This window comes from Arachis duranensis, chromosome 2 (genome assembly GCF_000817695.3).
Source record: "Arachis duranensis cultivar V14167 chromosome 2, aradu.V14167.gnm2.J7QH, whole genome shotgun sequence".
Classification (NCBI taxonomy): Eukaryota; Viridiplantae; Streptophyta; class Magnoliopsida; order Fabales; family Fabaceae; genus Arachis; species Arachis duranensis.
Window position 1 is genome coordinate 60,444,535 of NC_029773.3, and position 12,920 is coordinate 60,457,454.

General features: G+C 32.3%; 1 protein-coding gene and 1 long non-coding RNA gene across 2 annotated transcripts; both read left to right on the forward strand.

Moving 5' to 3' along the window:
- The first annotated feature begins 387 nt into the window (after positions 1-387).
- Positions 388-4,420, forward strand: LOC110278195 (uncharacterized mitochondrial protein AtMg00810-like). Its single transcript, XM_052257838.1, has 2 exons — positions 388-1,075; positions 4,266-4,420. The coding sequence occupies exons 1-2, from the start codon at positions 388-390 to the stop codon at positions 4,418-4,420; spliced, it is 843 nt and encodes a 280-aa protein (XP_052113798.1).
- A 3,620-nt stretch (positions 4,421-8,040) lies between these two features.
- Positions 8,041-12,158, forward strand: LOC127744765 (uncharacterized). Its single transcript, XR_008005805.1, has 2 exons — positions 8,041-9,423; positions 11,979-12,158. It is a non-coding gene; the product is annotated as an uncharacterized LOC127744765 (long non-coding RNA).
- The last annotated feature ends 762 nt before the right edge of the window (positions 12,159-12,920 follow it).

Sequence of the window (12,920 nt, forward strand, 5' to 3'; positions counted from 1 at the left end):
ATCTTAACTATTGCTGTTTCATTAAATTGGCCATTGAGACAGTTTGATTTTGATAATGTCTTTCTCAATGGCACCTTAAATGAGACTGTATACATGATGCAACCTCCAGGATACTCTACAAAGGGTGAACAACTAGTGTGCAAGCTAAACAAGACCATTTATGGTCTAAAACAAGCACCGAGGGCCTGGTATAAAACATTATCTACTACTCTTCAATAGTTTGGATTTAAAGAAACCAAATCTGATGTGTCTTTGTTTGTTAGATTTTTTGATTCTAATGTGATTTACTTGTTAGTTTATGTAGATGATATAATTGTTACCGGTAATAATGTTGCAAAATTAGATAAATTAATTTACCAATTGAACAATATTTTTCCGTTAAAGGATATGGGGAAGTTTAGTTATTTTTTAGGCTTGGAAGCTTCATATTTGTCTATAGGTAGTGTTCACATTTCACAAACCAAATATGCATCTGAATTACTTAAGAGAGCTGGAATGGAGACTGCGAATTCGATGCCTACTCCAATGATGTCCAACACAAAGCTTTCAGCTCATTACTCGGAACCTTTTCATGATCCCAAACTGTACAGATCAATAGTTGGTGCACTTCAATATCTCACAATGACAAGACCAGATATTGCCTTTGCTGTTAACAGAGTATCTCAGTTTATGCATCAACCAACATTGCTGCATTGGAAGAGTGTAAAAAGAATTCTGAGATATGTGAAAGGTACAGTAGATCATGGATTATTATTTTCTAAATCTACTGATTTTAGGTTGTTGGCTTTTTCAGATGCTGATTGGGGTGGAGATCTAGATGATAGAAAATCAATCACTGGATTTTGTGTTTATCTTGGATGCAATCTGATCTCATGGAAGAGTAACAAGCAGACAAAGGTGAGCAGGAGCAGTACTGAAGCAGAATATAGGACAATGTGTGCTGCACAAACTGAGCTAATGTCCATACAGCAGCTTTTGGGAGAGCTTCGAATCCCACAACCTATGTCACCAACCATCTTTTGTGACAATCAGAGTGCCTGTTTATTGGCTGTAAATCCAGTTTTGCATAGTAGATGTAAACACCTTGAGCTGGATTTGCATTTTTTAAGGGATTTAGTAAATCAAAAATCTCTTTATGTTGTTAATATACCTTCTCAAGATCAGGTGGCTGATTCTTTAACTAAACCATTGTCCCTAAGTTTGTTTCAGAAATACAGGTTCAAACTGCGACTTCGAGACAAATTGTGTCTCAGTTTGAGGGGGGGTATTGAGAGAACGGTTTAGGAGAAAGTAAAAGAGTTATAAATAGGTGTAAGGAATGGAGATTTGGGTTCTGATCAAAAGTGCTTTTCAATAGAATTCATTGTTTCATTTTTTCTCAAGAAACCTTTTCTATTCTAGAATTCTCTTCTTCTCAATTTCTTTCTGTTTGGGTTCACTGCAGAGTAGTTTTCTAGGATTTTCAATTCCTCTTTCATTGCTAATCCTAGCGGGACCAAAGTGGGACTTAACTCTATAACTACCTCTCATCATTCTCTTTCTTCACTACTGTAATCGCAACTTTCTTGAACACCGTATATACTCGATTCACCCATTCACTATGGGAAACTAGATAAATGATGTCCGACTCTAGTGGCCTGATCACCACCTTCTTGACCACTTCAAAAAGATTGAGTTTCCATTGGGGTTGCTATGTAAGTATAACACCTTCTTCTAAGAAAATCCTATGCACACATCCCTGCGAGCATATACCCATAATATCGGTCATTGTGTATAGATAATTGTATGATTTGTTTTTGTATGATTTTTTTAGGTAGTCTTATGTTCTGTTGTGTGAGTGGGCTTGAAAAAGAATAATAATTTGTCTTGTTTACCTCCTACACAAATGTTGTGTGCTCATGGATGTCCAAGGCATAACTCATCATATAGGGATTCTCTTTTTCCTTGTACATACTTTAACAATGAAATTTGCTTCAAGTCACACAGTTGTGCTTTGTGGTGATATTTTGGTGGCTTCCACATTGGTATGATCAACATCATCAACCCATTTTATGGACTGGTATCAAAGTGAATATTATTTTGATATAACAAAAGTTAGAACTACTTTGTTACTTCACCTAGCACAATAGAACATGGCATTGTATGGAGAAATTCTCATATATTCTTAGAGTATATACACTCACTTTATAAGATTATTGGATTCAATTGAAGATATATACGATGTATATTTATATTGGGTCTAGATCTCAGGATGATGAGACCGACCTGAAGAGAAGAACTAAGCTGAGCAATATTTTATTCTTCAATGCAATTAAGATTTACACCGAAATCATTGAAACTTTGTAGTATTATAGCATTTTTTATAATATTATATGTGAGTTAAATATTAAAGTAGTCTCTGAACTTGTATTCGAGTGTCAAAGTGATCCCTAAAATTAATAATTACTCAAATTCGTCCCCGAAATTTTTCTCCGAGACTCATAGTAGTCCCTAAAATAATTTCCGTCCATCCTTACCATCAAAAGGATTGAAACAACGTCGTTTTGTATTTATACAAAAAAAAAATCCTAATTCCCAACACGACATTATTTGTATTTATAAAAAAATATAATCCCCAATTATCTTAACCAATTCTCTTCTTCAACGTCATAGTAGTAGCAACAACAACATCATCATTGCAAATAATAGTTAAACTATCAAACTCATATTAGTTTATGTAAACGTTCAATGATCATGCCCAAGCCAATAATTTGATTTAAATAACAAAAACATTTATAAATCATAGCAGCGGCAACAATAACATGCAAGAACATCACATCAATCAACAACAAAAATTAAAACATAAGCAGCAAAAAAAAAGAATAAATGAAAGAGAAGAAGAGGCGGAGCAGACCGGCAGAGAAGAAGGAAGAAGCAGGCCGCTGAAGCACATGCACGAGAAGAGGCGCCACGGTGGCTCAAAAATAAATTGACGAGAAGGGGCGACAGCGACAAAAGAGGCAACGCCTGCAGGAGGTCTGCCTTCTATAATTCTTTCCATCTTCCATTATCTCTCTCTGTGAATTAACAAATTATTATGATGTTTATTTTGATTTGCTTAAACAATTACAAAATACTATTTTTTATTGACAGTGATTACGAAAAGGGAAAGAAAAACTGGGGATGGATTGAGAAAGAAAAAGAAAAGCGTGAAAGTAAAAGAGAGAGGAGAACTGGGGAAGGTGCAAGGGACTGTGGAAGAAAAAGGGAAAGAAAAACTGGGAGTGGAGAAGAGGAAGGAGAAGGAGAGCGTGGAAGAAAAAGAAAAAGAGGAACTAAGAAAGGGTTGGTGAAAGGGAAAGGAAGTGTGAAAGAAAAAGGAAAAAGGAGATTAGGAAGAGGGTGAGGTGGGTGGGGTTTTTATTTTTAATAACTATAAAACGTGGGGTGGCTAATTTTTTTCGTTATGAGGATTACATGTGAATTACGTTGAGTTATGGAGTTTTGGGGATATACACTGTTGTGACGGCATTGCTTTTTTGAGTTAAGAAAGGAGAAATTGGGCCGTCTGATTTTTTGCATAGAGAAAGAGGGACACAAATCGGACGGTCCGATTTGTGTGAAGCAAATTTTGTGGGGGACACTAATTGGACCCAAAAATTTTTGAACCAAGAAAATCGTTTAATTCGAGAGAACACTAATCGGACGATCCGATTTGTGTTCTATAAAAAATTTGAAATGACAGCAGGCGGTCGGACTGTCTGATTTATTTGTTTATATTTATAAACCAAAATTGCCAGGGCTCCCAACTTCTTCTTTTTCATCGTCTGTTTCAAATCTCAAAAAGTCATCTTCTTCCTCTCCTATCGTTCTTCTTCTCCATTCTTTCAAAAAAAATAATAGTGAAATTGAAAGTATTTTATATATGTATATTATCATAGATGATAGAGTTATGTTAAAAATATATTATTATGAACAGATTTTATTATAAACATACGAAAGAGTTCAATTTCTATGTGAGAATTTATTAGATGTTGTTATTTCATTTACATTGTTATTTGAGGAATTAAAAGGTGTGATTTGTGAAAAGATAGATTCTCAAGTATCTAGGAGAGTATCGGGTATTTTGTACAGATATCTTTTATTTGTGTTTTGTGGGTTCGTTCAATTTCAAACTAAATATGTGACGAATGAAGCTAGCATGCATGAAATATTTTCAATGTATATTAAAAAGCGCCACCTTATGGTGTGTATCGAGTTATATATTGAGTTCGAACAATCTGAAGCGGCCCAAAATATTGAACTGAAAGAATATAATAGTGATAACGAGGAGGAATTTAAAAGTAACTATGAGATCGTTAGTTCAGGTGAAGACGAAGATGAAGCTGATAGCACCATGAATGCAGATGTGGCAGAGATTGTATATGCACTAGCAAACTAATATCTGCTTTAGGAACTTTCTTTCATGCGATTGTTGGATTTGGAGGCTATGCATGTATCGAAATTTTTTCGATATATGAATGCAGGTATATAAAGAAAAGCAGCTGTATGATAATTTAAAGTAGTAGATCAAGTAAGTCATATGAGTAACATATGTGATCTATGGATTATAATTTGTTAAATAGCATTTGATTACTTTATTTGTTAATAGTTTTTAATTATGGATTATATTTAATAGTTCTTTATTCAGATAATTTTAAAAAAGAGTAAACTATAAAAATAAAGATATAAATTTAAAAAATTTGAAATGACAATTATATCCTTGTAAATTAATTTTAAAATTTAAAATATCCTTTAGAATTAAAGCAGTTTATATTAAATTAGCAATATGATGTATTTTTTAAAGGAGTAAATTACATGTTTTGTTAATTTTAAAAAAGATAAAATTGTTCTTCGAGAATTAGAGTTGTTAGATTATTTAAAAAATTCAAAATCTATATTTGAAGTTGAAAGATACAATTACCCCCTTTAGAGATTAATTTTAAAATTCTAAAATCTATTTAAAAGTTAATTAAAAAGATAAAAATATTCGATTAGTATTACTGTTTTTAAAATTTTAAAATTGAAATATATAATTTTGCACTAATTATAAAAAGACTAAAATATCTTGTTTGAATTAACGTTGTTTGATAGAATTAGAACGTTGAAATTTAAATTTAACTTTAGGATTAACCATAAAAAATGCTCCCAAATTATTTAGACATTGATAAAAATATATTCGAATTTTATTATCGTCAAAAATACTTTTAAATAATTTAAAAACACAACAAAAATATCCAACAGTAAATATACATTTTCAAAAAATATTTTAGAAATTGAATTTTGATATATTTTTTTGCAAGCATGATTATAAAAATAAGATATTATTATACTTAAAATTTACTAATTCTTCGTCAATTATATATTTTTTCTATAATTTTTTTGTTAGTAACCAATAATATTTTTAAAAAAATCACAAAACAATACATACTTAGCAAAATATCACCAAATTTTAAGAATAATAATATCTCATTTTTCTAATCATATTCGTAAAAAATCGCATCAAAATTTAACTTCTAATGTATTTTTTGAGAAATACATATTTAATGTTAATTTTTTTGCAAGATTATCTAACATTAAATATGTATTTTTCAAAAAATATATTAGAGATTGAAATTTGATACAATTTTTGCAAGTATAATTAAAAAATGAGATATTATTATCCTTAAAATTTGATGATTCTTCGTTTAGTATATATTTTTTGTGATTTTTTTAATTACAAAAAGATATATACTTAAAAAAATTATCAAATTTTAAGAATAATAATATCTCATTTTTTTAATTATTCTTGCAAAATATCACATCAAAATTCAATATCTAGGGCATTTTTTAAAAATATATTTACTGTTGAATATTTTTGTCACATTTTAAAATTATTTAAAGATATTTTTGTCAATAGTAAAACTCGAGTGTATTTTTGTCAGCGTTTGAATAATTTAAAAGTATTTTTTATGGTTAACCCCTTAACTTTAAAAAAGTTACATATACTTTTAGATAATTTTAAAATGATAAAAATATTCCTTATACAATTAAGATTGTTTTATTGAATTAGAAAGGAGACATTTAAATTTAGTTTTAATAGATCCACGAATAATATTTAGCATTAATTTCAAATAGTAAGAGCTCTTTTAGATTAGGTTGTTTAAATAAATTAGTTATAGAAAACAAAATTTTAATCTTAATTTAAAATACTTAAATATTGTATTAGTTATTTTTAAAAAGACAAAAATATATTTTATTAAGACGAATGATAAATTTATAAGTTTGAACAACTAATTCAACAACGAATTATATAATAGTTAGTTGTAATGTTGTGTCTAAAAATGGCAAATTAAACCCTAAACATAATAGTTCTTTTAAGTTCATATAAGTTTCATCTCGAACTATATGTTAAGTAAAAATGATTCAATTTATCGCCAGATCTAATCTAAATTATTATATCTTTACTAATTTTATTATTGTATAATGCTATTAGTGTTTTATTATGAACTATAGTTCATATGATCAACTCTCATAATTGCTTCGAATAAACGCTCAATTAAGTATTAGTCTATCATAATGTATATATACTATTGACATCTATAATAAAAAAAACTAAGTGCGTAGTGTAAAAAATATATTTTAACTTATTATACCATTGATTTTGTAATCAATTAGATATTTTTTAAGTAAAAATGAGTGATATTTTAAATAAAATATTAGCGATCGATTTAGCAATCAAGACGAAATAATAAACTTTTTGGATGATTAGAAAAGTTTTAGTAGATAAATAAATCACTCATTTTATCCATTTTACTTTAATTTATATCATTCCTTTTCATAGCTATTTAGCGAATGATACAATACTATCTTAGTGATTATTCACTTCATGTTATTAAAAAAATTAATCGAGAGTAATAATATTAAAATTTTATAAAAAAAAGGATAGAGCAAACAAATTACTATACATTTAATTATTTAAAAACTAACATGTCTTTTTTAAAATAAAATAAAAAAATTATTATTTATAACAAATTTTTTTAACTTTATTTTGTAGGATCCACTTTTTTTTAGCTTTATAAAGTTTGCCTAAAGATCGGCGAATTTTTGTAGTGCATACAAAATTTGCCTGAATTGACAAACTTGGCTACTTACATAAAGTTTGTCTACGAATTTGGCGAACTTGCTCTCATTATAATAAAATTTTGATCGTATTGGTATATTATTATTTTGTCAGTTCCTATAATTTTATTGAATTTTTAATTAGATTTCTATACCTTTTTTTTTCAATTGAATCCCATACCATATTAGATTTTGTAATTAAGTCCATGCAGTGATAAAAATATTAGAATTAACAGAATATTATGTTAAACAAAACAAATATACCTAACACTTGAATAAATATTCTATTTTGTTTAACAGAATATTTAGTTGATTCCAATATTTTTGTGATGGCAGGGACTTAGTTACAAAATTTGATATGGTATAGAAACTCAATTGAAAAGAAAAAAAATATAAAGACCTAATTAAATTCGATAAAACTATAAAGACCAACTGTAAGAACTAGAACTTTTGAAAAGTCTTTTTATGATCAAGTCTCAAATCATATAGTTATTTATAGCCTTAATTTCAGAAATTATTTTATTAAAGATAATTAAGGCAAGTTTTGATTTATTGGATTTGAGATAAGTTATGATTATTATCCAATTTTATAATTATTGGATTATTTTCTATATTTGAATTATAAAGTTGATAGTTTTGAAATAATAAAGATTTTATATGCTTTGGATTAAATGAGTAATATTTTAAATATTAATACTGCTGCTTTGGAAAACAAAAGATTTAACTATATTATTTCTAATTTTTGGGTTTGAACATTTTATTAAAAATAATTTGATGAGTAACTAGTACTTTCTATATACCATTAGGGTTGGATTTAACTTTGATTTTCATTATTATATTATTCCCAAATTTTATTGAAAATTACCCAAATGTCTCTAACCCTAATTTTTGAAAAAATGAAATCCTAACCAGTAACCCGATACCCGATCCGTTTCCCTCTTCACCCACACCCAGCAGTAGCAACGCACCTCTTTCCCCTTTCTCCCTTCACGCACAGCAGCAGTGGAAAAGGAACCAAGCAGCAGCCTCCATTCCTCCTCTTCAACGCTGCGCAGCCCCAACCCCCTTCTTCACTGTCTTGCTGCGCAGCCATCACACATATACGGTTTCCTTCCTCCCATGAAAGAAACCGAAACAGAAGCAGAGAGGGAGAAGGAGATCCGGAAGGGAGGAAGAGCACCGGGGGAAGCAGCAGCTCGCCGACCAGACGCGTTCTGCCACCACGTCCAGCTCCTCGCCGTCGCGCTACCGATTTGCGGCCGATTCCGTCATCCACGCCATTGTCCTTACTGCGAGACCAGCACCACGCCTCGCCGTCGAGCCAAGACTGGAAAGGAGAAGACACCACCGCGCACACTCGCCGCCATCGCTGAAGGTCTGGGAGTCGCCGTCGATTGCCTTTGAGCTGCGCCGGACCCAGATCTGTGGAGTGATGGGTGTGATGCAGGAGCCCGGCGCGAGATAGAGGGAGCGCGCGTGCACGTGCAAAGGAAGGGCCGCGCCGCTGTCACCGCCGTTGCCGAGCTGCCGCTGCCGCCGTGAAGGCTCTGCCTCTGCCTTTGTTACTGCTGGGGAGGAGACCAGAATGGGTAAGTAGGAGGGGTTTCTGCCACTGTTGGAACTCTGTCGCTGTTGTTGTCATGGCCGCCGCCACGCCTTTGGCTGTCGGGAGCGGTAATATGGCCGCCGGAACCGTCCTTGGTAAGCGTTTTGCTTCCGAAACCCCTTGGATTGAGCACTCTGTTATAGTCTGTTAGAATTCTGAGACGCTGGTTACATAGGGTTGAGTCCCGGTATTGCGTGTCGAATTTAAAACTGCTGTTGGGCCATCGGAGCTTCTGGCCGCTAACGGATCCTTGCAGGGTCGATTTGAAATCGCAGCCACTTTGCTTGTTCGTGCAGTAAGGGGAGTGGATCCTCTCCAGTGGAGAAAAAACTGGATGGTGTCTAGTGGAAGATCTCACCTTTCATTGTTTTCTCTTTTCTATTTAATTTTGGTCCCACTTATAGAATTAAAGGTGAGAGATCACACTTTATTCTCTCAAGTGTTAAAAAAAATGGAGAGGATCCATTTCCGTGCAGTAAGTATTTTACGTTTCGAAAAACCTCCGCGTTAATGTCTTGTTATGTATAGTCTTTGCGGTATTAATGTGTTAGGAGTTAGAATCCGATTTGCTTATGCCGCTTGTAGCTGTTTCTGCTTTTGAGAAAATAAGTAGAGCCGAGGTTTTGTTGCCAGTGGTTTCGGGCTGAGCGAAAAGGAGTCAGTTAACGAGTTTGGGATGTGGTTTCAAGCGTTTTGAGGTAGGGGCGCTTTCCAAAAATTATGTTTTATGCATTGGAATTATTACATATGGATACTGATGTGAGATATTGTGTATTTGGTGATTGTATCTGCATTATGTATTATTTGATTGACTCGAATGATTATGGATATTGGTTTGGCTGAATTGTTGTGCGGCTTTGTGAAATGTAATGTTTTGAAGTTGATCCTTTAAAGATTTGAAATCTGAGTTTAATCCGCTGAGGATTGATTTGATTTGAGTTAATTGTTTGATGATTTGAAAAGTCAAATGTACTTTTGAATTCAACCTGGTTTACTTTAATTGACTTGATTTTGGACAAATGATTTATTGTGGAACCGGTTCTTTTAAGCTTTGGAAATGAGTTAAATCGGTTAATATTGAGTTGATTTTGAAATGGTTTCCTTGAGATATGCCCCTGAGGCAACTGTTGGATTTGACTTGCTTTTGAATTGATTTCTGGTTTGAGTTGTTGAAAAGGAATGAGAAACGGTTTAGTTGGGACGCGAATCGGGTGGCAAAGTTCAAGTTTTAGGGGAGATGCTGTCGAAATTTCTATAAAATTTGAGTCTTTATTTGAAATGTTATTTGAAAAATTTTGAGTTTAATGCCTTTCCTAATTATTTGGAGGATTGTGAATTTAGGGCTTCTTTTATTATCTTTACTTAGAACAATTATGAAAGCGATGAAGCTACGCTTTGAAAGAATTATTGAAAAGAGAATCATGATTTCTCCTTATTTTCCAAGAAGAATAGTATATTTTTGGGTAAAAGTCATTCGAAAGAGAATTTTGCTTTGAGACTGCTTTAAAAAGGTGAAACGGGTTTATGTTTTCTCTATTAAACATAAAGATTTGCCCATTGGAAGAGTTTTCGTGATTTTAAAAGGACTTGGATTTCGATTGATGAACCTCATTATTTTGATGCTTTAAATAAGATTCAGGGTATCCTTTGAACTCTAGTTTAAAACAACAAAAATGATTCTCTTAACAGTTTGAAACGCTTCAGATTTAATTATGGAATTGAAGCTGGTTTTGCCTAAGTAAAGGAAACGGCTTTGAAAGAAGTAAATGATTACGTGACTCGGTTTGGCTTAGATCCTATTTTATTACTCAAATCGGAAAGCCAAGGTTTTAATGATTTTAAATGAATTTGGCAGAATGAGTTATGTTATTCTCCCCTAAAGACTTGGGACTCTGCCGAGAAGCTTTTGTTATAAAATCCTATTGTTGGATGGGTGGTTTTGAATACTTTGAAATAAATCCTTAACTTGCCAAGGTTTTAGAAGTTTTGGAAAGAAAATGCCAAGAGTGGCTTTGTTTTAAAAAGGAAACTCACTTTGAGTAAATTTGGCTTATGAGCCTGAGATGATTTGAGAATTGAGATCTTTAAAGCCAAGGCTGAAAAGAGTTGAAATTTGATTTCAAAGTGAAATGGCTTGAGAAAAGTGATTTATGGCTTAAATGCCGGTTTTATGAATTTGATGATGTTGAATGGAGTGATGTTGAATGGTAGAAGTGTTGTTTTGTTATGGGCCGGAATGGCTGTGTATGATTATGAATATTGGCTGGTTTTGGATTGAACCGTGAGCTGGAATGGCTGTTATGATATTGATTTATGGCTGATTGCCGAATGAGTTATGGGCCGTAAGGCTGGCTATGAATTATGAATTTAAGCCGGATGGCTGAGATGGATGTTGATCCATGACTGGGACTGAATGAATATATGCCTGAGATACCTGGGTAGTAGCAAGGGTTGTGGTTCGTCCCACTTACTCCAGGTCAGAGACTGTGACGCCTGGGTAGTAGCGGTAGTAGTGGTGATTCCACTTGCTCCAGGTTGAGCTTTTAAACATCCACCTAGGTAGTAGCCGCAGTAGTGGTTATTCCACTGGCTCTGGGTTGAGCGGGTAGTAGCAATGAGGTTGTAGCTCAAACTTACTTGCTCCGCAATGGGTGTTTCTATCCATGGTTAGCTACCAGGACATGTCGGGTTGGCTATATAACCGACAGATGATATCATCAGCCACTAGGACAGGCATGTATCATATGCATTTATGTGGCATTATTTGGCTGTGCATATTATACTTAGTTTGCCTATGTGATTAATTGCTAATTGTTCTACTTGCAATAACTGTTCGTTTGTGCTTGCATCTTCCTATTTGTGTTTACTACTAGGACTCTGTTGGACTGTGGTGATTGGTTGATGGTTAGATTGTTTGGGCCTAGGACCGTGGTTGAAATGAGATGAACCGATGGTTGATTTCGGTTTTGTATTTTTGGTTTGGAATAAAATATGAAAGGCTATTTTGGTTCGGCATAGATAAACCTTTTTGAAAGGCTTTTGAGTTTTTGAGAATTGAATGGTTCCTCTTTTGGAAAAGGATTTCCGATTTCTCTTTTATTATAAACCGTTGTCTTTGAAATGAGGCATAAGACGATTATTAATCACTGGTACGGTTTATCTTCACGTATCCTATTACAGTAATTCCCAAAAACCCTCTACTGAGAACCCTTTCGATGATGATGTTCTCACCCCCTATATTTTCCCCTTTCAGGATATGGGCGCTGAAGTCACGAAGAGTTTATTTTAAGTGTTGTTGTGATGCTCTGTATTGCTTTAGATTATTATTTTTGTACCCTCGCCTTTATCTTGATTTATTTTGTGAGAGGGATAGGAATTGTATTGGGTAATGTTTGTAATATTATTTATGTATATGTATGTATATATGTATGGATGTACGTTGTATAACAAAAGTATTTTTGGGAGCGGTATTGCGGTTTAAAGTTTTAAACAGGCTCATATTTTAGTATTAAATAGTATAAGTGTCATCGTAATGTCTGAGCTATCAGAGTTGCGCAGCCGGAAGTGTGAACTTTGGTAGTTAGGATGTTACACCAACGGAATAATTAAACCTTAAAAAATAAACATACTCTTATTATTTTTAAATAAACATGAGAAGAAAAATATATTTTTTTTGTTTTTATTATTTTAAGTAAAAAATATCTCTAATTATATTTTTTAGGTAAGACTTATTAGTTTTTTTAAATATTTTATCCCTATATATATACATTCTAATATTATTAGTTTGGAAGATTGTATTCAAGTATCTCTTTTCTTGAGATACTTAAAATATTATAGTGGCTGAAAGCCTCTTTCAAAAAAAATAATACAAGAATATTTATTAAAAATAATATGAGTATATTAATTTTTAATTTAAAATTAAGGTTTTAAAATTCTAAAAAAAGTGAATCCTAAAAAATAAAAATAAAAAAATTATTATGGGAAATAATAATTTTTTTATTTTATTTTAGTAAAAAATCAACACTAATAAAACAAAAAAAATGCGTTGCTTAATATATAAATAAAGATGAGAGAGAGAAAGAGAAGAAGTGAAGATACAGATTTTGGTATTAGAGAAGGAGAGAGAACGCGAAGGTGAAAAGGTTTTGGTATTAAGATTTACCATAAAGGTAAATTTCTCTTTGAAAACTTTCAT